We start from the raw sequence: 24860 nt of genomic DNA on the forward strand, positions 1-24860 counted from the left end.
TGTGCCTCGTGATTTTTTTCATGAAACAAGTGTGCCTTTGCCCAAAAAAGGTTGAAAAACACTGTACTAGACGATTTATTTGGTTTCTTATTTCAGTTTTTCGGCAGTTTTGAGGTTTTTTTTTTCTTTTGCCTATGTTTAGCTAATGCATGCATGTTCAGTTGTTCCAGACAAAGGCTGAGGTTCATTTGTACTCTGCCTAGGGACCCAAAGTTCATACATAGACTGGGTACTTGTGTTGAAGGGCAGGCCAGTTTGTTTGGGTTGAAATATAGTTATGTGCTTTTATGTTTAGACACCTTATTGAAAATTTGCCCCGAAGTGTTCTCTGAAATACATAATAATATTTTAGTACCCGTTGTATTTTTTTAGGTATGTTGGTATATAAGCAGTTGCATAAAATCATTTAGCATGGTCTGAGCTTTGTCCGCAAGCAGTGAAAAGTAGACAGAAACAGTGAAGCACTGGGATCTGGACCTCAGCTACAGACAATGGGGAGCTTGAAGGATCCATTCCAGGACTTTGAATTTACCTTGGGCAGTGTCTACCAAGAACTGACAAAATTAAAGATCAATAAATCTTTGGGTCCGGATAATTTACACCCCAGAGTGCTTCGAGAATTGAGAGATGTCCTGGTGGAGCCGTTAGCCGAGATTTTCAATTTATCCCTTAGCAAGGGAAAAGTTCCCTGGGACTGGAAAATCGCCAATGTTATTCCTCTTCACAAAAAGGGATGCAGGTCAGAGGCTGAGAATTACAGACCGGTAAGTCTCACTTCAATAGTGTATAAACTAATGGAGACAATGATAAAAAACAGATTAGACACGTTTCTGGATGAGGAAAAATTAAGGGACCCCCCACCAACATGGTTTTACGAAGGGAAGGTCATGTCAATCCAACCTGATAAGCTTCTTTGACTGGGTAACAAAAAAGCTGGACGGGGGGAGTCCCTTGACATCATGTACTTGGACTTTAGTAAAGCTTTTGATAGTGTTCCACACGTTGGGACTAGGAGGAACGCTGACTGCATGGGTAGAAGACTGGCTTAGCGGCAGACTTCAAAGGGTGATGGTAAACGGTACTCTCTCAAAATCATCAAAAGTGACCAATGGAGTGCCGTAGGGCTCAGTCTTGGGCCCAATGCTATTTAATATCTTTGTAAGGGATCTGACTCAAGGACTTCGAGGCAAAATTGCGTTATTTGCCGACGATGCTAAACTATGCAACGTTGTGGACAGGGCAACTGAACCTAACAGCGCAACCGCGCAAAACACTATGGAACAAGACCTACTTTTGCTAGAACAATGGTCCAGTACTTGGCAACTAAACTTTAATGCCAAAAAATATAAGGTGATGCATCTTGGCAGCGGGAATCCTTTCACTACATACACCCTAAACGGAGAAAACTTAACAAAAACTGACGTAGAAAATGACTTTTGAGTAATCATCTGTGAAGACATGAAGGCTGCAAATCAGGTGGAGAAAGCCTCAACAAAGGCTAGACAAATGCTTGGCTGCATCAGAAGAAGCTTTATCAGCCAAAAATCCGACGTTATATTGCCATTATACAGATCCATGGTGAGACCGCACCTGGAGTACTGTGTCCAGTTTTGGAGGCCACATTACCAAAAGGATGTGAAGAGAATTGAATCAGTTCAGAGAATGGCCACAAGGATGGTCTCAGGACTTAAAGATCTTTCATATGAAGATTGTCTGAGCAGTCTGCGCTTATACTCGCTCGAGGAGCGCAGAGAAAGGGGGGACATGATAGAAACTTTCAAGTACATAACGGGCCGCATCGAGGAGGAGGAGGAAATTTTCACTCTTACGGGTCCCACGGTGACAAGAGGACATCCGCTAAAACTTAGGGGAGGAAGATTTCATGGGGACATCAGGAAATACTTCTTTACCAAGAGGGTGATTGATATATGGAATGGTCTTCCACGTCAGGTAGTCGAGCCTAGTAGCACGCTCGACCTCAAGAGACAATGGGGAAAACATGGGGTTGCTACAGAGGTATGATAGAGGATAGTTTCTCGAGGGTGGAAGGGATCATGATTGGGCAGACTTGTTGGGCCGTCGGCCCTTTTCTGCTGTCATATTTTATGTTTCTATGACCCCCTCTGAATTTGTTTCTGTATCTATTTACATGGCAGCAGTGATAACTAAGTGAGACTAGGGCTCACTGTTATTATTGTCCAGGCTAAGATTTTATTCTGAGCATCTGTGGGTGTAAAGACAGCCTGACCCAGTCACAACAGGAAGCAGTTCCACGGGTTTATTTGTAGGTGGTACATCAAGATAGAACGCAACTTCTCAGCAGTGGCTTCAGCATGAACACTCACAAGTTAAGTCATGAGCTCTCATTGAATCCGATACAATAAAGTGTACTCAGCACCATTCTTACCCCTATCTCTGTGTTCTAAAGTTCCTTCTGATGCCAGAAAGGTTTTAGCACCCAAAGCATGAGCTTCTTTTAGAGCGCAGTCCATGCTGATGTATGTTGATGACCTGTATTTGGAAAGTGCACAAGCTCTGAAGCACTTTTTTTTTCCTTCAGTAGTAATGCTGACTTTTTACTACAGCCTTAGAGAAGAAGTAGCATATTAATATTCATTTACCTCTAAATGGAAATATTAATAAAATAAAAAACAGTCACCCACACACCTGAGTTCGCTGAGCTGCGAACCCCTAGACATGAGATCCCTATGTAGGAGCCAAGATCTCTGAGTCGGAGAGACTCTGCTTTGGGACCTCCAAATTTGAGACCTTCTTACCTAGGATCCTCAAATCAAAGAGTCTCTGTCCTGGACCCCCTGAGTCAAAAAATCTCTGCCCTGGGTTTCCAACCCTCTTACCTACCTACTCCCTCATCCACTCACTTACCCAATGTCACCTACTTATCTGCCCTTCTCAATAGGTCTCATTTTTTAAGTTCAGTGTTCTTTATTAGAGTTTCCAATATACAAAGTGCACATTAATATTGACCAATATGATAAATATACAGTAGGATTAAGCATACCAGGTCAATATACCAGGTCAAAGGACAATAAAACGGTAAACTTATAACAAAAGCTAGGAAATTCTGTTTTACCCAGAGGGTGGTGGACACATGGAACGCGCTTCCGGAAGATGTGATAGGCCAGAGCACTTTACAGGGGTTCAAGGAAGGTTTGGATAGGTTCCTGGAGGATAAGGGGATTGAGGGGTACAGATAGAACTAGAGGTAGGTCATAGAAAGGGTCAGAAACCACTTCACAGGTCATAGACCTGATGGGCCACCGCGGGAGCGGACCGCTGGGCGAGATGGACCTCTGGTCTGACCCAGTGGAGGCAACTTCTTATGTTCTTATGTAAAAACCTAAGTCAATCATGAGTGTGTACAGATATTATAAATAATAATAATTTTATTTCTTGTATACCGCCCTGCCAGTAGTTCTAGGTGGTTCATAACAGTGAAATTAAAAAGCATTTCAATAAATACAATCATATACTCACTACTAAAGAGCAAATTAATACATCATGGTTAAAATAGTTTCAAACACAGCTATTAATACCTCGGTTAATACAATCTAATTAGAAGAAAAGGTTACAAACACAGCCTAATAAAAAATGTATTTGTAAACTTATAATAAAAAAATCAACATTCTTGTTTATTGAACAAATTAGTTTTTAATAATTTCCTAAATATAGGGTAAGAATGAGCCTGAGCAATTAACGGGCTTATCCAGGAATTCACTTTCCCCGCCTGATATTCTAAAGTCATGTCAAAGAATGTTTATAACGACATGCTCTTGGGGTAAGGAAGATAAACATACCCAAAGAAATCAGAGAGTACAGTAATTAGTAAAGAAATCTTCAGAGAAATCCTGGCTCACTGAAAAATGTTATACATTCTTGATATTGTTGATTGCCCAATCAGTGGAGCCCACATTTTTTCACAAGATCTTAGTGCGTTTTTCTGCTCGGCTGCAATTGTTTCATACTTCACAGTTAGACATACCATTCATGGTGACTGATGTTAGCAAAGTCTTTCCAATTGGCTAAAATCACAAGAATTGCTATTAGTAACAGCAAGTGTTATTAGTAACAGCAATAGTTTTGACATATCTGGCGATAAGGGTAGTTGAGAGTGGGATATATTGGATACAATTATAGAATAAGGCCTCATTAATGTGTGTGTACATTCCCTGGTTCCTTTTGAGTACAGTTGATGACCAATTTTAAAAATGGTGGAGGGAAGATGCAGAAATATTGGGCAGAACTATGGGTATGCTTCAATAGGTTATGACACAACAGCTAATAAGCAACTGTTTATAAATTAAATCAGTGACCATTATGTTTCTCAATACCAATTATTAACAGTCCTCATCGACACCACCAGGGACTCAATACTTTCATAGTCTGTGGCTTTAAGTACCCTCTCTTCGTCAGACTCTTTTAAACTTTATTTTTTACTTATTTAATTTATTTTAATTTTAGTTATTCAACTACATAAAGTTGTACAACTATTTATAGCGACTATTTAAATAGTCACTATAAGCAGGAAGGGATTACTGCCTTGAGAAAACCGTAATAGGTGAAACATGTTGACTTAATATCCCTGCACTCCGACCACTGAACTAAGTACTTCTACACTTTATATGTAGTTGAACAACTAAAATTAAAATAAAATTAAATAAGTAAAAAATAAAGTTTAAAAGAGTCCGATAAAGAGAGGCCACTTAAAGCCACGGCTATGAAAGTATTGAGTCCCTGGTGGTGTCACTGAGGACTGTTAATAATTGGTATTGAGAAACATACGGTCACTGATTTAATTTATAAACAGTTGCTTATTAGCTGTTGAGTTGGTGGTTTCTCAGAAAGTTAGATTGATTGAAGATTCGAGTGCCTTGGTAAATTCATTAGGTTATGAGACATACAAATGCCCTGAATCTAGAGGATGATTTAGAGTTGGAATTTGATGAACACTCTATTTAAATTATGCCAGCAGTTAAATTAAGCAAAGAAATTTCCACTATTCTTAGGTCTTTGGTTTTATATAAAACTTTTTGTCAACATATCAAAGCATATCTTTAAAAATATATATGTTGTCTCTGCTGTTTTTTTAGTATTCTGTTCCTTTTAGAAATAGAATTACTATCTTGTATATGATTTGATATTACGATTCCTGGTTATGTCCAGCCTCTTAAATTGCTAGCTGCTCTGAATATTATTATTATTATTAATGCAGTGGATCCAGCCAGAAGCTCCCACACTTGCAATGTGAAGACCAAATGCACATCTTATTGTGAATGAAACGCTTGTCTGTGTTGTGAGAAGGGGAAAAGATAATATATTGGCTTATCTATACGTAGGCCCCCTTTTTGGACTCATTAACACCAAAGGCTTCAAGGTCTGCTTTTAAATACTCTTGGCATATGAGACAGAGTAGAGGTTTCTTTACGTTAAATAGGTTGAAGTGAAGCAAAGAGGGAACATCTGGGAACTTCCGTAAGAAACTAGATAAAGGAATAATGTTGTTTAGAGCAGTGTTTCTCAACTCAGTCCTGGAGTACCCCCTTGCCAATCAGGTTTTCAAGATATCCACAATGAATATGCATAAAATGAATTTGCATATAATAGAAGCAGTGTATGCAAATCAAGCTTATGCATATTCATTGTGGATATCCTGAAAACCTGACTGGCAAGGAGGTACTCCAGGACCGAGTTGAGAAACACTAGTTTTAGAGTATAAGGAGAGGGGGAGAGGTTTGGGAAATGGGAATGGAGGGATGGGGTGAGGGAAAGAGGAGGAGGGAATTAGGGGAAAAATCATTAAAATCTTACAAGTGCAAAATCCCCACCTGAGTAGAGAGTGTTTGTTCATATCTCAATGTTGAACTGGAAAATGTTATTGAGGTGTTTAATAAAGACACATTTTATCATAAAAATGATGGGGATCAGTTGAAGTCAGTGACCTCAGTTGAACTCCCGCCTTTTTTTTGGGGGGAGGGTGTTATTTTACATAGTTACGCAGTAATCAGGCAATGAGAATGGGTGTCTCCTTTAAGCATGCTGATGCCATGCAGCGAGAGCCTTTTGAATAATGGGTGCTGGGATTCCTTTATAGAATAGTGTGGCGCAGTGGTTAAAACTACAGCCTCAGCACCTTGGGGTTATGGGTTCAAACCCACGCTGCTCCTTGTGACCCTGGGCAAGTCACTTAATCCCTCCATTACCTCAGGTACATTAGATAGATTGTGAGCCTACTAGGACAGACAGGGAAAAAATGCTTGAGTACCTGAATAATTCATGTAAACCGTTCTGAGCTCTCCTGGGAGAACGGTATAGAAAACTGAATAATTAAAAATAAAATACTAGCAGAGCCTGTCATTAGGTTGCCTTAATGACACTAGCCTACATTGGAATCATGTTTGCTGTGCAGTTTGTAGCCTCTTAACTACTTAGATTTTTTGTGACTTATGTTTTTATATTTAAGACAGCCAAGGACCCCAAAAGACCCCTAAGGAAGGTATTTCTATTTTGCTGAAACACGGCCCGTGTTGGGTCATTTGTATTTTATACATTTGGTTTTTACCTTGAGGGTCACTTGTGACTGTATGAGTAGGTTGTTTTTAAGTGTATTGTTTTTAAGTTATTTGGACGCTTATTAAACTACAAACTGATACATCTGATCTTCTGTTCCACAATCTTTTTGTTGTTTTGTACCTTAAATGTACGCACCTGTAGTTAAACCAGCAAGGGTGCATATAACTCACAATATATTATCCTACCAAGTCCCACCCATTCATTTGCACACTTTGCTATTGACATGCGCCTTTAGAGAATAGTACTAATGGTGCATAAGTGCTCACTTTTTGTTCATTTATACATGCAAAAGGGTGCACACTCTTAACATAAGAACATAAGCAGTGCCTCCGCCGGGTCAGACCACAGGTCCATCCTGCCCAGCAGTCCGCTCCCGCAGCGGCCCAAACAGGTCAAGACCTGTCTGAATCCCCAGAGGGGGTCCCCTTGCCACCCTGGTTTCCCATTTAAGTCCTAGCTTCCCATCGAAGTCCTAACCCTCCAGTCCTGCACATGCACGACCTGATTGGGTTTCTATACTTATTACCTGGTTAGCTTTCTATACCTGTGATACATCCCAGCACCTCTCTCAGTATCCCACGATCCCTTTATCCCTCAGGAATCCGTCCAATCCCTGTTTGAATCCTTGTATCGTACTCTGCCTGATCACTTCCTCCGGTAGCGCATTCCAAGTGTCCACGACCCTATGGGTGAAAAAAAACTTCCTTGCATTTGTTTTGAACCTATCTCCCTTCAGTTTCTCCGAATGCCCCCTCGTACCTGTTGTCCTCTTCAGTCTGAAGAATCTGTCCCTATCCACCCTCTCCATGCCCCTCATGATCTTGAAGGTCTCTATCATATCTCCCCTGAGCCTCCTTTTTTCCAGAGAGAAGAGCCCCAGCCTATCCAACCTCTCGGCGTATGGGCAGTGTTCCAGCCCTCTTACCAGTTTGGTTGCTCTCCTTTGGACTCTCTCAAGTACCGCCATGTCCTTCTTGAGGTATGGCGACCAATATTGAACGCAGTATTCCAGATGTGGACGCACCATCGCTCGATACAATGGCATGATGACTTCCCGCGTCCTGGTTGTTATGCCTCTCTTTATGATGCCCAGCATCCTGTTGGCTTTTTTCGAGGCTGCTGCGCACTGTGCAGATGGCTTCAGTGATGCATCCACCAGCACACCCAGGTCCCTCTCAAGACCGCTGTCTCCCAACAATGCCCCCCCCCCCCAATTTGTAGTTGAACAACGGATTCTTTTTCCCTATATGCATGACCTTACATTTTTCCACGTTAAAGCGCATTTGCCATTTGTTTGCCCAGTCTTGAGTGCTTTCTTCTAGAATTGCTCTTTAAGTAACATCAGAAGAAGATAGGAATGATTATACTGGGGAACATTGACAATCTGTCTAGCCCAGTGTTTCTCAATTCGGTCCTGGAGTACCCCTTTGCCAGTCAGGTTTTCAGGATATCCACAATGAATATGCATAAACTTAATTTGCATACACTTCCTCCATTATATGCAAAAAATGTTAATGCATATTCACTGTGGATATCCTAAAAACCTGACTGGCAAAGGGGTACTCCAGGACCGAGTTGAGAAACACTGATCTAGCCCTGTATCCTGTCTCCAGCAGTGGCCAACTCAGGTCCCAGAATTCCAGAGTAGCATGATTCCTGCTACTGATCCGAGGAATAGTAGTGGCCTCTTCTGTATCTTTCTCAATAGCTGACTATGGACCTTTCCTCTAAAAAATTGTCCAAACCTTCTTTAAACCCAGATTTGCTAACTGCTCTTCCAGAGCTTAAATGTTCTTTTGAGTAAAATATTCCCTCCTATTTGTTTTTAAAATATTACCATGTAACTTCATGGAGTGATCTGTAGTCTTTGCAGTCTTGGAAAGAGTAAACAATCAATTCACATTCAGCTCCACTCAGGATTTAGTAGACGTCTATCATAATTCCTCCCCCCCCCCCCCACACACACAACTGTCTTCTTTTCCAAGCTGGAGTCCTAACCTTTTAAGCCTTTCCTCATATGAAAGGAGTTTCATTCCCTTAATCATTTGGGTCGCCCTTCTTTGAAACTTTTGCTATTCCCCTATATTTTTTTAGATAGAGTGACTAGAATTGCACACTGTACTCAAGGTAAGGTTGCACAGTGGAGCAATACAGAGGCATTATAATATACCACAACCACTTTGTTTCCTTCTATATGTGACTGCTTGCCCCTTAATGCTGTGGTGAAACACAGACACCATTGGGCATTGCCTGAAGCACAACTAGTTAGTAAGTAAGTGACAGGTCACACTGTCAGAGTATGCTGCTTGTATCTTGTGAAAAGAAGTTTGTCACTGAGCTGCTCTGAGTGAAACAAACACAGCTCCAGTAAATCTCTCCCTTTACTCCCAATGACACCTTGTACTTGTGTGTGTGCTAGTATTCTGTGCAATCACCAACAGGAGAATCAACCCTACGAGATATTAACAGAAAAACTGTGGAGATGGCCAACAAAATGATATACTTTATTAGTTCTTAAGACTCGACATGATCGTGTTTTGGCCTACTAGGCCTGCCTCAGGATGTTTTATTTAATTATGCAATTATGTGTGATCATTTTTTTATATTTACATTATAGTTGTTTTTAAGTATGTTTTTAATAGCATGATATTATTTAATATATCTGTGTGTCAACTATTTGTAGACTCCCGAGGCAGGCCTGGTAGGCTGAAACACGATCGTGTTGAATCTTAAACACTGGTAGGCCAGGGGTGGGAGGTTCAAAGGGGCCAACTCGGTAGGGGAGTTGCAGGGTTGGTTATTTTTTTATGCTGCTTTTAAAGGTGGCAGGGTTTGCTAAGATTGCAGGACCCACGATCGCGAGGGAGGGAGGAGAGCTGCCAGCTGGGAGGGGAGGCGGGGAGGGAGGCGACTCATGGTCATCCTTTACTCCGGGAACAAGGCCCTTTACCGCTCCCACGAGGTGGTGGAAAGCCTTGTTCCTGAACTCGCAGCAAATGGGCCAAATATTTTCCATTTCTGTAGGCTTGCCATGGCAAACAGTCACCGTGTCATTCGCTAATCTGAATCGTAATTGCCACTTGAACCAGTGCCCCTAGTCAATGTGTGCCCAACTATTACATATCTATTTACTATATCCTCATTATATATTATCAAGGAGTTTCTTTAACATCAACGATCTTCCAAAGTCTTCTGATATATTATGATTTACTTGAAAATTATATTGTTAATCCTTTCAAATGTCACTTTTCATTTCTCTTCATACAGTCTTATATTCTGGTTATGGGATATGACCTCAGTGGCTACTTCTGTACAGAATAAATCTGTTGAAAGTACAGAATTTCAGTGTAGCTAGCCTCCTCATTTGCCAAATATTGGATGTGTCTTGACCAATGAGGAGGCTAGCTACACTGAAATTCTGTACTTTCAACAGATTTATTCTGTACAGAAGTAGCCACTGAGGTCATATCCCATAACCAGAATATAAGACTGTATGAAGAGAAATGAAAAGTGATATTTGAAAGTATTAACAATATAATTTTCAAGTAAATCATAATATATCAGAAGACTTTGGAAGATCGTTGAAGTTAAAGAAACTCCTTGATAATATATAATGAGGATATAGTAAATAGATAGTGAATTATATAGTTCCTCATATAAATAGAGAAAGATATTTGCCAAATATTGGATGTGTGATTCTCAACTATTAGATAGACATCTTTTACCCAGTTATCCAAAGATGTTGGTGTTACTACATGTTTACTTGATCTCCAACCTTGGGTTGTTTTTAAAATTAGCTACTCATGGACTATCACTGTTAGTCTTTCAAATGATTTACCAAAGCCTTTCCATTAGATATTCTCCTTACTCTGGAGGAAAGTTTCCTCAAGAAGTCATTGCTTGATTCTTCTCTTGTTGAAAACTATAGATGATAGATGTTGATTTTATATCATGTTAGTGATTGTTTTATGTCATTTTTATTTGATTTTACAGTATGCATTTATTATTATAACTTGCCTCAGTTTTAAGTGGGACATGAGATTTAAATAAATTTTTAAAAAATAAACCTCTGTTTCATTTCAAAACTTATGGAGAAAATTGGGTTTGATTATCTTCTCTCTCACACTGATCGACTTTCAGTGCTCTGCCCATGCCAAATGGGTTTTTTAAACTCACCACAGCATAGAAACTACTGTGTAACAGCCTTCCTAATTGAGTTTCACTCATTCCATGATGCTGATAGGGTCTCAGTAGGAACCTGATCCCCTCTGGGCACAGGGTACAGAAGCTGGACTCAGGGATATAACCCAGATCTCCCGCATGACAGTGCAAAACACTGCTGCTCAGCCATCATGCCATCCCCTGCTTTCCTGTTTTTGGAAGATGAGAATTCCAAAGCTGCCGCAGACTTCAATCCTTATGTTGGATGTAGAGCTGTTAAGAGCTAGAAGTGATTTATGTGGCATTGTTTCATTTATTTTATTAAAAAAAAATCCAAAGCCTGCTCTCAGTTAAATAATGCATTAAGCTTGGTCATGTGGACCTGCACCTTCCTACCTCAGTGCCTCTATTGAACTCCAGTCACATGGCGTCATATGGTGGTGACATTCCACTTTGTTCACTTTGATCTAGGCATTCAGTAGAAAGCTCAGGTCTTATGTTTGAAAGGATACCTTAACCGCATGCTGTGTAAGCAGTGAAGCCGCTGGTTCCCTGTGGCACTGGAATCTGACAGTAGTTTCTGTTCTCTCACACCACAAGCAGTGAGCTACATTTACTCCCAGATTCCCGACCTCCTAGCCCTTCATATGCACAAATCAGAAACAATTCCTTGGCCGGATGGGACAAGCCGAGTAGCAGGGCTAGTGCAAGGGGATGTGGCACCCTTGACAAGCGTTCTGCCTAATGCCTCCCCCCAATTAATTTTCAGGCCCATAGTCTGCCCCATCCCCAATACTTCATTCTTGATACCTTTCATTTCATTTCATATCATTGAAACAAAATGTCGAGAAAAGTGTGGAATAATTTGTAAGTTTCATGGCTCCACATCATTCTCTTCTTGGTTGGACTGAACTTTTCAGCGGCCCCTCGTATATAAAAAAAGAATCATCACAAAATTTAATTTGCAATTTTAATTATACAGTATGTTTGTTGCACAAACTGTATAAACTGGAGTGCTGAGGACCAGTGGGTTCCCGCTAAATCAAGGTAATAAATAGACACTTAACCGGTTAGTTGATATTCGGTTAAGCCAATATTCCACAGTCTAGTGCAGGGGTGTCCAACCTTTTGGCTTCCCTGGGCCGCATTGGCAGAAAAATAATTTTCTGGGGCCGCACAAACACACAAACGCTGCAGCAAGACGGAGGAGGGGGCCGGCAAGACGGTAAACACCCGGGGGTAGTAGAGGAAAACACTACATCACCCTCGACCAGGGCCGCACAAAATACTTTAAGGGGGCCGCAGGTTGGACACCCCTGGTCTGGTAGTTAAAGATAGGACTGCTATTTATGCAGTCCAATTTAGATATTATTCTTATCTGGTCTGACCTTGAATATCCATGCCTAACCAGATAAGTTGCACGATATAGCAGGTATAGCCAATAACTAGTTAACCATAAAAATGCTATTTAACCAGTTAGCGGTCGTTTCTGGCTGTTAATTAACACTAAATATCAGAGGGATCTATATCTTTTATAATAGTTTATAAAAGATAATCCCAGAAATACTACTACTGCTATCCATTCAGTCGTGTCTGACCCTTGGATACTCTGTAGGCCAGTCATCGTCATGCTTCCCTGATTTCCATGGCTTCTTTCAATTGCTTCATATTCATTCCCGTGTTATCTTGATGGCCATCCAGCCAACAAGACTTTGGTCTCTCCTGCTTCCTTTAACCACTGACCATTCTGAGTAGCATCTAATTTTCTAGTGAATTTGCCCTTATCACATGTTCAAAATAGGTCAGTCTCTGTCTGGTAATCTTGCCTTCCAGGGACAACTCTGGGTTTATATGAGCAAGTGCATCTTTGTTGGTGATCCTAGCTGTCCATGGGATTCGTAGAAGTCTTCTCCAGCACCACAGCTCATCCCAGAAATGCAAAGTCATAATCAATAGTGTGGTTCTTGAAATAGTACTGATGCCTTGGGTTTCAGTCCTATTCAAACGTCAGACATCTCAGATTTCCCAAAGCTGAACAGGCAGTTTAGGAAAACCAAATTGACCAAAAACAGAATCCAGCAGCACTTTGACTTGCTAACAACATCACTGGCCTCTTCTAGTGCTGTATAGAAGTGGTTGAAACATGCAGAGGGTGATATTATAACAGAGTCTAGGCATATACATCTGTGTGCCTTTAGCTCCAGCACAAAGCTATACTTTTCAGGACAGGTAAATATTATCTGGCTAATATTTAGACTACAGAAGCTATCTCATATGGTTAGTGGCAAAACCGGAAATTCAATGCTGGTGCCATATCCGGTGACTGGTACTGAACTTCCAGGGGTATTTTTGGCAGGCCAATATTCATCAACTAGCTAGCTAAGTCCTTGCGGACAAAGATAGACCTGCTTTGTAGCTCCCCCATCCTGCTCTGTCCCTGGCTTGAAATCTGTTGAAGTGGTGTATATTCTGATACAAAAGGTATTTTTCTGTTTCTGGAGGACTCAGAATTACAAAATAAGAGTTGAAGTAGAATTTGAACCTGGCTCCCTTGGGTTAATGTCCACTGCACTAATCACTAGGCTGCCTCTGTGCTCTGCAGGGATGTCTGTGTGTCTGTTCTTCTAAGAATGCTGCCAGACAGATGTCCTTGACCCTGCTTTTTTGCCATTCCTGTGTTGGATGTTTCAGTTTGTTAAATGACTGTTCAATCATGCTGGAAGTCCTCAACATCTGAATGTCCAACTCATGCATGCTTGAACAGGAAATCCTGATATATTTTCCTGTTGGAAAATACATGTAAGATGGACATCCATTTTGTACATTATGAGCCAGACATATCTGTTCTGATTTGGATGTCCCTTCAAAAATGCCCCTCCACATTCGTGACTCAGGCATGTAGTGGGGGGGGGGGGGTCATGCACTAGAAAAAGACTAAAGAAAGGGTAGCACATGTGTAAAGAGAGAAGACACAAAAGGGGCTGTGCATGTCTTTGCGAGAGTGCAGTGAAACTGTCTTCATCAGTGTAGAAAAACAAAAAAACGACCCAAGTTTCCACAGAGAAAATGGCAACCCAAACAAAACAAAAACGTGGAAACCAACAATGTTCAAAATCTTCTTTTTATTTCTTCAAGGAGAGCTAAAAACACAGTCCACATTTGTATTGCACGGACCCAACACCGGCCATGTTTCGGTAAAACACCTTCCTCAGGGGTCCTAAAATATTAATGAGGAAATAAATAAACAAAAATGAGAACTATGGGCTCCTTTTGCTAAGCCGCGTTAGGGCTTTAACGCGCGGAATAGCGCACGCTAAATTGCCCCGTGCGCTAGACCTTAACGCCAGCATTGAGCTGGCGTTAGTTCTAGCCGCGTAGCACGGGTTTAGTGCGTGCACTAAAACGCTAATGCAGCTTAGTAAAAGGAGCCCTATGTGTTAGTGAATATCGTATGACCACCGGTTCATAGACAGTAACGCGGAAGACAAAGGCGCGCGCCAACAACTGAGTGCAAGATGGAGGCGCGCGCCGAAGAAAAAGACTGTTTTTAGGGGCTGCGACGGGGGGGGTTTGTTGGGGAGCCCCCCCCCCCCACTTTACTTAATACATATCACGGCGGCGTTGTGGGGGTTTTGGGGGGATGTAACCCCCCACATTTTAGTGAAAACGTAACTTTTTCCCTAAAAACAGGGAAAAAGTTAAGTTTTCAGTAAAATGTGGGGGGTTACAACCCCCCAACCCCTCCCCACAATGCCCCCACAGTGCGGCGTGATCTGTATTAAGTAAAGTGGGGGGTTCCCCTCACACACCCCCTGTCGTAGCCCCTAAAAATAGTCTTTTTCTTCGGCGCGCGCCTCCACGCTGCGCTCAGTTGTCTGCTCGCGCCTTTGTCCCAGTGCGCTTTTGACCTGACACCATGACCACCGTGCGATGTTTGAAAGGAAACGAATGTTTGAGAGAAGAATGCAAAAGAAATGTAAAACAGAGTAATAAAGCATAAAAAAAGACCACTAAAAAAAAATTGGGTGCTACCATTATGTTAACTTACCCCTGCAAGTGTATTATTAAGTATATGGGATTGAAATATATATTTATGCACCTGATCAGTTAAGATCCTTTTTGGACTGGAAGGGATTTGCCAGAGATGGAGTGTCTGGCTCAAGTAATTAGTAACTGGGGGGCTTGACGTATTATGCTTTTTCCTTAACAATTTTCTCCATTTATCTCTCAGTAATTTTGATTCCTCCGCAACACTTTGTTTGTGGTCTAAAAAAGAGTTATTTCCATAAGGTTGTTATTACTTTTTTGTTTGTACTTAGATTTACTATTATGTTGGTTTATGGCTCTGTATTTCCTTAAACAAGTTGTTATACTTGTGAAAAAATTTATAATCAATAAAAATAAATTTTTTTAAAAAAAAGACCATAAAAAGACATAAGACACAAAGAAGGGTCCATGTTGGGTCCGTACAGTACAAATGTGGATTGTGTTTGTAGCTCTCCTTGAAGAAATAAAAAGAAGATTTTGAACATTGTTGGTTTCCACATTTTTGTTTCATCAATGTAGAAGCAGAAATAGACCATTAGTATTGTACTTGGGAATATATATTAAGCAGGGAGACATTAGAAAACATAGGTGAAGATGATCATTCAGAGGTTGCAGTTTCCCCTCAGCAGCTTCCAAACCCCTCTCCTGTCTTTTGCAGCTAAAGAAAGCACTTGATTTCCATTGCAGTAATAAAGCTTGACTGTGCTTCGTGGTTGCATGCTGCCACAGTTCTGCATGTGTATGTAAGCTTGTGGTGCTCCCATGTCAATTTATCTAAGTCCTGTACTCTTTACAAAGTGTGAACGCCCGTCTTTCTAGTTACAGTGTGTGACTTGCTCCCTATGCTATACCTCTCACCCAGCATTATGCTAACCTACAAAATGATTTGCTCTTAGCCAGGACGCACAGATCTTTTCTTTTGTCTGGCAATTAACTGTTCACTGGCTTGCTTTGTTGTAACACGCACTTCCTCTCTTGTTTTCATTCAAGCTGTGTACGCCATGGAAATTAATGTGGAGAAAGACAGACAAACGGGAGAGACCAAGATTCTCTCCGCATCTGCCCTTGGTCCAGAGGGGATCCATCAAAGAGGAGTAAAAGTCTATGATGATGGTAACAAGGTAGTCTACGAGGTCCACAACAGTAATGCTGTGCTAGAAAACGGAGTGCATAGGTTAAGCGCCAGGGATGTAGATGAACTTATACAGAAAGCTGGACAACCAAACACAAGATGGGGATATGAAACTAAAACAGTGTCAGAGAGGACAGTTGTTGTTGATGGAAAGCCTGGCCACCTGAAAGAGCAAATGCTCTTCAAAGAGGCAAAACTGGAAATGGTAGATAAAGGCAGCAAGGAACTTTCTGGGAATCCAGGACATCAGCAGAACAGAACGACTGGAGAGGGCGTCCCTGAGGCCACTGCAGAGCAGCCGGTGACCATGATCTTTATGGGTTACCAAAGTATCGATGACGAAGACGAGACAAAAAGGGTGCTGGGCTACGACGACACCATCAAGGCAGAGCTGGTCCTAATCGATGAAGACGACGAGAAGTCGTTGCGAGAGAAGACTGTGACAGACGTGTCCACCATTGACGGAAATGCTGGCGAGTTGGTCTCTGGAAAGCTGCTATCAGACACCACCGAGCCCTCCTCACCGGAGGGGAAGGAAGAAAGCCTAGTCACGGACCCCATTCCAGGTACACAAAAGAAAAAACGCTGTCATTGCTGCCTTGTCATGTGATCTCTTCTTTCTCATCTCCCGAGCAGCGCCCGTGCGGTCACCTGCTTAGAACTCCCTGAACTACTGAGCACAGTACTGTGAACTGGAAGTGATTTGTCTTCAAGGTCCTGGCACCAGCTTCTTCTTCTTTCCTTTCAGAAAAGTTAACCACAGTCACCTTTTCCTCCCCTCCCCCTCAAAAATCATTTCACTTTGTGTTCTATGTATACTAAATTTTGAGTGTGCCTTTATATATACATACTGAGGTCAATATTCAGCCGTACGGTTAACGTATAATTTGAAATCATTTAACTTAGATGGTTTCAATGTATGCATTTATTCAACAGCCTTATCTGTTCAGGCAGCACCATCGAATACACACACATAATTAGGAATGGAAAGCATGAGGGTGCACACTTAGAATATATGCATGTAATAAGCAGGTCTAAGCAGGTGCAAATGTGGTCATTAGCATTTGCAGGCTCTTAGGGCTGAGGCTGGCTGCCTGTTTTATGAAGGCGTGTAGACTGGCCATATTGTCTTATAAAATAGGCATCTAGGGGGATTTCTCACATAGGTGTTCTGTTAAAGAATCAGAGCCACTGTGAGATAAAGTCTATATATGGCGCTAAAAAAAGATACGCGCTAAGCACTGTCCTATAAATTGCGCTTCAAGTTTGGTGCCACTTACAGCATACGCTTAGCGCCGGGATCCACAGCATTGGGCAGGGGGGATTTACACCGACTGAAAACCGGTGTGATTTTCTGCTCCAAAGGTGTATTCTGTGAAAGCATGCGCAAATCATTGGAATGCTTTACAACCCAACCATGCCCCTCCTATGCCCATGCTCCCTCTTCGGATCCGCGCACTAGAATTTACACGCATCTTTTTACAGAATATATAAAAAATGGTGCATGCATAAATTCTAATTCTTGTCGATAATTGATTGTTACTGCCCAATTATTGGCACTGATCGGCTTGTTATTAAATTAACTTGTGCTTGCAAATTGGACAACTGAAAGTGCCATATATAGAAGCCGTGTGTGTGTGTATTTATGAAGCTCTATGGGTATATACATACAAAGGCCTGCTGAAAAGTTCTCATCCCAACCGTGGATATGGTTTAATCAATGATCTGAAACAATGTCAAAAACATAGAATTTTGTTTCTGTAAATTGGCACTTAATGAAATAAGATAAAAACTCTTTTCAGCTACGGTGCCAAAATAATGCTCAGAATTTAGGAAGTTGGTTGGTTGGGTTGAGACAGAGCGACCATATGGCTCCAGAGAAAAGAGGACGGATTGAGACATCTGGGTTTTACTTCTATTGAAAGCAATGTAAGAAAACCTGGATCTCTTAATTGGTCCTCCCTAGGCTGAGAACTTTTCAGCACATCCTCATATAAAGTAACGTGATACAACACACATTTGAACAAGATTGCCCGGTTTCAAACTTCTGGTGATCACGACAAGTTCTAAAATCTGCTCTTTAGTTGTGTTGGTCAATTTCCCTTTCCAAAAGTTAATTTCTACAGTATGATACCGAATTTAAAAACTGACTCGCTTTTTGGGGCAGGGTTGAAGGGCAAATTGCATTTAGCTTTCTTAACTTTAAAATGAAAAAGTGGATGTAAAAGCCACAGTTAAAATAATAATGGGAAGGTCATTTTTTGCCTTATGCTCTTCCAGTTTACAGTATTGTTCACTTAGGTCAAGCTAAAATGAACTTGATGTGGAAAGAAATAGGTGTGCCTGTGTGTAAGTTGTGAGTTTGACTGATGTCTGGACAAGAAACATTATTTTCTGTTCCATTAGAAGCATTTATTTGTACCATCTTTTTTTAAAAAAATAATACCATATTTCTTGATAACTGCACTTAAATTGTATATATGCACACCCATAAATACATACTTTCATAGATTCTACTATATGAACAGCAGAAGAAGTCAGTCTTTCTAGGGTACAGCAGGAAAGAAAGGTGACTCTTCCATTCATTTTAAGACATCTGTCTTTTTAGATGATCGTGCATTTTCAAAAGAAGAATTCTTTTTAAGGAGTGAGTTCTGAAGTAATCGGATTCCTTTTTAAAAGTCTTTTCTAAGTTGAGGTGGTTTATGGTGTTTCCACGTTTGGTTCACGGATGGTGCTTTATTGTGCATAACCTTCAGTTCTGCAAATCTGTTCCCAGCACCACGTTCTGTGCTCTTGTCTTTCTGTGCCAATGAGACAGACACTTTATGGCAGCTTTAACATGAAAATGAAGAAAAAAAAAACAAAACAAAGATTCAGAAGCATTATCTTAGCACAAGGAATAGCCCGTGCTATTCAGCGTAACATTCCATCAAAGAACACAAGGAGTCAAGACTTGGACAATGTCGGTAGAGGAAGCCCGGTTTCCACTGACATTTGAGCTATCTGAGTTTCTTTCCACTGATGTAGCCATTCAGAATTCCAAAACGCCTTAATCCAGAGATGCACACCATGATTACCATCACTCTTTACACCTGAGCATTGTGTTGCTTCAGTAGATGACTAAGAAAGGGAGTTGAGCACACAAGTACCAGCTGCCCATGCAATTACATACAGTATGCATAAGAATAGCCTTACTGGGTCAGACCAATGGTCCGTCTAGCCCAGTATCTCATCTCCAAGGAGGCCAATGCAATTGTAAGGAAAAATATTTTTGCAAATATCATTTAAAACACCCTCCTGGTAACCAAGTTGATATGGAAGCCTTTATGGAAGGCTTCCACGTGCATGTTGGGTTTTTTTAAAACCTGTACAGCCCCTTGGATGCAAATGTGCTGCTGTAAAAACTTAGGATAATCCTTGTCACCCTGACTCAGTGGACATTTGGCTAGATGCACTAAAGTCAGTGATTGTCGCTAAACCTGTTTTCACAGCTTTAGTGATGATCGCTTTTACTGACCTGATGCAGAAAACAGCACACTGTGTGTTTTACCCCTCGATCGCCCATTGTACGATCTTGCCATGCAAATTAGCTAAAACCCCATGCAAAGTAGCCAAGCGATTGATGCGCTAACATCACTTGGCTATGCAAAAAAAAAACCCCAGGGGTTTTATCTTTTGTTAAAAAATGAGTGGTCTAAATGTATGTCTGCCTTGGGGGGGTTCTTATTTTTTCAATGGCACAGATATTTTGTGTGTGTTAGACACGCAAAATCTCTATCCCATTTTTTTTTAAAAAGTCCCCCGCCGCCGATTATCGCCCTCCACAACGAGCCCCCAAGAAACGGCACCACCAACAGCAGCGAAATTGGCTGGAGGGATGCCCAGTCTCTCCTGCCTGGCTAAATACCCTTGCTCCATGCACCCACCTGGTCCTGGAGCCCCTGCACCACCAAACCTTCCCCCCCACAACCGTCCCCTCCCTTCCCTCCCCCCCCAAAAAAAAAGGCAGGAGGTATGCCATAAGAATTGCTGCTGCTGGGTCAAACCAGTGGTCCATCCTGCCCAGCAGTCTGCTCACACGGCAGCCCCCAGGTCAAAGACCAGTGCTCTAAATGAGTCCAGCCTCACCTGCATATGTCCCAGTATAGCAGGAACATGTCCAGCTTAGTCTTGAAACCCTGGAGGGTGTTTTCCCCTACAACAGACATTCCAGCTCTCCACCAATCTCTGGGTGAAAAAGAACTTCCTTATGTTTGTACGGAATCTGTCCCCTTTCAACTTTAGAGAGTGCCCTTTCATTCTCCCTACCTTGGAGAGTGTGAACAGTCTGTCTTTGTCTACTAAGTCTATTCCCTTCAGTATTTTGAATGTTTCAATCATGTCTCCTCTCAGTCTTCTCTTTTCAAGAGAGAAAAGGCCCAGTTTCTCCAATCTCTCTCTGTAGGGCAACTCCTCCAGCCCCTTAACCATTTTAGTCGCTCTTCTCTGGACCCTTTCAAGTAGTACCGTGTCCTTCCTCATGTACGGCGACCAGTGCTGGACGCAGTACTCCAGGTGAGGGCACACCATGGCTCGGTACAGCGGTATGATAACCTTCTCCGATCTGTTCATGATCCCCTTCTTTATCATTCCTAGCATTCTGTTTGCTCTTTTTGCCGCCGCAGCACATTGTGCAGATGGCTTCATCAACTTGTCGATCAGAACTCCCAAGTCTCTTTCCTGGGAGGTCTCTCTAAGTACCGCCCCGGACATCCTGTATTCGTGCATGAGATTTTTGTTACTGACATGCATCACTTTACACTTATCCACATTGAACCTCATCTGCCATGTCGATGCCCATTTCTCAAGCTTGATTATGTCACTTTGTAGATCTTCGCAATCCCCCTGTGTCTTCACTACCCTGAATAACTTCATATCGTCTGCAAATTTAATCACCTCACTCGTCGTACCAATGTCCAGATCGTTTATAAAAATGTTGAAGAGCATGGGTCCAAGCACCGAGCCCTGCGGCACCCCACTGGTGACACTCTTCCAGTATGAGTATTATCCATTTACCCCCACTATCTGTTTCCTTTGCTCCAGCCAGTTTTTAATCCACTCCCTTCTGCCACCGGCTGCTACCCCGAACCCCACCCCCAATCCCCCATACCTTTGGTAGACGTTTGGAGCTGAAGGGGAGCACAGTCCCTCCAGCTCCAAAATCCACACATGGAAAATGATGGGCCTTCCCCTCCCCAGTGATGCACGTAGAGGAGGCTAAGGCCCTGATTGGCTCAGAAGTCCAAGGCCCCTTTCAAGGGGAGGGACCTTGAGTGTCTGAGCCAATCAGGGCCTTAGGCTCTTCCCTCTGTATCCCCTGTGATGCATTGGAAGGGACTAAAGTTCTGATTTGATCAGACATCAGGCCTTAGGCCTCCTTGTGCATCACATGAGATACAGAGGGAGGAGCCTAAGGCCATGATTGGCTCACATGCCCAAGATCCCTCCCCTCCCAATGCCCATACATCACTAGGTGCACCGGGGAGGGTAAGGCCTGTCATTTTCCATGTGAGAACTGTGGAGCTGGAGGGACTGTGCTTCACTCCAGATTGCAACATCTACCAAAAGTACTGGGGGTTTGGGGGAGCATCCGGTGGCAGGAGGGAAAGGGCATCCCTCCTGCCTTTTTTTTTCAGGAGGAAGGGGGAGGGCAGGGGATAGTTGGGAGGGTGTTGGTGGTGTGGGGTTTCAGGACCGGGTGGGGGTATGGCACAGGGGTATATGGCCATGCAGGAGGGAGTAGGCATCCCTCCTGCCATTTTTACTACTGTGGGGGGTTGCGGTCATTGGAGTGGGCCATCGGCATGGGGGGCTTTTTTTTATTTTTTAAATGGGGCAGATTTTGGGTGTGTAACACACGCACAACATCTGTGCCATTTAAAAAAAAAAAAAAGAAGCCCTAACAGCAGTGATCACTTGGCCAGAATTTTTCAGAGACTCGGCCAACAGCGCTCCAGTCAGTATTACCGACTGACTTTAGTGCATCTAACCCATTGTTCTACATTTTCCAAACAAACCTGTTAAAAGCTGAACAAATTCAATCTTGCCTAGATCTTGTATAAGCAGTGGTATACCTAGCATATGTGATACTCGGGGCCGATCATTTTTTAACACCCTGCTCCTTTATATGAAAAATATGATTTTAGTAATAATCCACAAGTCGCACAGTAAGAGTGTACCTAGGAAAAGGCAGCATCTTACACACTACAGTGAACACTAGAACATCAATACACCCATTGTAAGACTAAACAAGCCAGATTAGTAGAGATCGATCCTGCACAGGCAATGCTAACAGAAGACAATGTCTTTCATATACACAGAACACAGAAACACCCTCACCCAGTATGGAATAAGTCAGTGGTCTCAAACTCAAACCCTTTGCAGGGCCACATTTTGGATTTGTAGGTACTTGGAGGGCCTCAGAAAAAAATAGTTAATGTCTTATTAAAGAAATGACAATTTTGCATGAGGTAAAACTCTTTATAGTTTATAAATCTTTCCTTTTGGCTAAATCTTAATAATAATATTGTAATTTATAGCTAAAGAGACATATGATCAAGAAACTGTTTTATGCTACTTTTGTGATAATGATAAACATACCGAGGGCCTCAAAATAGTACCTGGCAGGCCGCATGTGGCCCCCTCGGGCCACAAGTTTGAGACCACTGGAATAAGTAATCACAGTCTAAAAATGGAAAGACTAAAGTTAAACTGAACCACTAAGAAGCCAGACTCTGCATATAATGCAACAATACAGAAACAGTGATGCATGTCCCCTAATATTGTGCAAAATATGAAGATAGCAGATGTAAATTTGAAAAAACAGAAATAACAATCATCACTTTACAAATTAGCAAATAAAAATAAAACAAAAATGGAAAATAAGTTAATACCATTTTATTGGACTAATACAATTTTCAGTTAGTCTTCAGAGGCCAAAACCTCCTTCCTCATGACAGTAAAATATACTGCTGTTACGGTATCCTGTCCTGACCTGAGGAAAGGGGTTTTGGTCTCTGAAAGTTAGTTTTAAAAAAAAGGATAATTTTATTTATAATTTATATTTATAAATATTTATCAACACAGTTACAATACTACTTTATCTTAAAGAAAAAGATAAAGAAATAGAATTTTATTTTTACCAACTGTCTGCCTCTCCCTTCCATCTCTTCCTCCCTCCCCCCATTGGTCTATCATCCATCGTCTTCCTTTTCCCCCTTCCCTCCCCCATGGTCTGGATCTCTGTTTCCTTCCCTTCCCTCTCTCCCTCCATCACCCCCTGTGGTTTTTAGCATCTCTCTCTTTTCTCCCTTCCTCCCTCAGAGCTGGTATCTCTGTCTTCTTCCCTATACCCCATGTTCTAGCATCTCTCTCCTCGTCTTCCCTTCTTCCTCCTCCCTCCCCCATGGTCTAGTATCTCTCCCTCCTCTCCTCATCCTTTTCTTGTGTTTCCCAGTTTTCCTTCTCAATTTATTTTCTGCCTCTGTCTAAATCAAACTCTTTCTTACTATCCAGTCCTCAATTTCCCTCTTTTCACTGTGTCCTACCTATAGCTTGCCGTATCTTTTCTTCCCTCCCTCCATTATCTCACTAACTCTATCCTCTTCCACCCATCCAGCATGTGCCCTTTTTTCTTTATCCCCTCCTAGATGTGCTGTCTTTCTCTACCCCTTCCATCTAGCATCTTTCCCTCTCTCCCCTTTCCACTTGAATCCAGCATCTGCTCCCCTCTCTCCACTTCCATTCAACATCTGTTCCTCTCACTCTCTTTCTCCTACCCACTTCCATCCAGTGTCTGCTCCTCTCTATCTTCCTCCCCTCTTCCATCCAGTGTATACACCCCTCCCTCTCTCTCTCACCACTTCCATCTAGCGTCTGCTCCCTCTCTTTCCCCCACTAACATCTAATGTCTGCTCCCTTCTTTCTCTCGCTTCATCCCACTTCTGTCAGAGTCTTCCCCCTATTTCTCCCTCCTATACCAATTCTATCCAGTATCTTGCCCCCTTCTCTCTCTCCCTCCACCCCATTTCCATCAGCATCTACCCTTTCTCCATTTACCCCACTTCCATCAGCATCTGCCCCCTCTCTCTCCCTCCACCCCATTTCCATCCAGTATCCTGCCCCTTCCCTCTCTCTCCCTCCCTCTACCCTAATTCCATCTAGTATCCTACCCCCTCACCTCCCCACCACTGCTGCTGCTTTCCTAAACCAGCAGTGAAAGTAAACTTAAATGCAGCCATTGCGGGACCTTTGTGCACCTTCCCGCAGCTTCCAGCTTGCTCAGGAACAAGGAAATGAAATTGGAGCAGTCGCAGGGAGGGGTCCGAAAGTCCTGCAATGGCTGTATTTAAGTTTATTGCCACTACTGCTGGTTTGGGAAAGCAGCAGAGGCAAAGAAGGGTGGGGGGTCCTGGTATGCCGGCTGTGCACCCCCTTAGTGCTTGTGGCAAACTGCCCCCCCCCTAATAAGCCACTGTGTATAAAAAATCTTCCAAGAGTGGTTGATGGCTGGTTCTTCACTGGGACAGTACGAAGAAGCTAGAACCAGAAGAATTACAAGAACAAGATTTTGCAGTTCCATTTGATGCAGACGGCATACTGGAAATGCAGACAATTTGTGACAGGCATGTCTAAATCACTTTCAAAGAGTTTGCCACCCCATTCAACAAGATACAGCTATTCTTGCAGTAAACTCTGCAGTGGATCCACTAACAACCCAAAGGAGAGCCAGGGCATATTTCTTCTGCTTAGCAGTTTCTCTTGATACTTTCCTTAGATAAAATCCATACTGACCATTGCACTCACACCAGGCTGCAATTTGACTTCAGATTGCTCACACATCTCTAGTTAAGGGATTCATCTTTGATTTCTTGTGGCCTCCTTTCTG

General features: G+C 42.2%; 1 protein-coding gene across 2 annotated transcripts in view; it reads left to right on the forward strand.

The window, feature by feature from the left end:
* Window positions 1–24860, forward strand: part of PALM2AKAP2 (PALM2 and AKAP2 fusion) — a 484740-nt gene that overhangs the window by 209831 nt on the left and 250049 nt on the right. Inside the window, exon 6 of one of the 2 annotated variants that reach the window (XM_033925871.1) lies at window positions 15790–16497. The exons of the other annotated variant lie outside the window; for it this stretch is intronic. Within the exon in view, the coding sequence (XP_033781762.1) occupies window positions 15790–16497 (708 nt within the window). The remainder of the gene's footprint in view (window positions 1–15789; window positions 16498–24860) is intronic. 2 annotated transcript variants of the gene reach the window in all.

This window comes from Geotrypetes seraphini, chromosome 1 (assembly GCF_902459505.1).
Source record: "Geotrypetes seraphini chromosome 1, aGeoSer1.1, whole genome shotgun sequence".
Classification (NCBI taxonomy): Eukaryota; Metazoa; Chordata; class Amphibia; order Gymnophiona; family Dermophiidae; genus Geotrypetes; species Geotrypetes seraphini.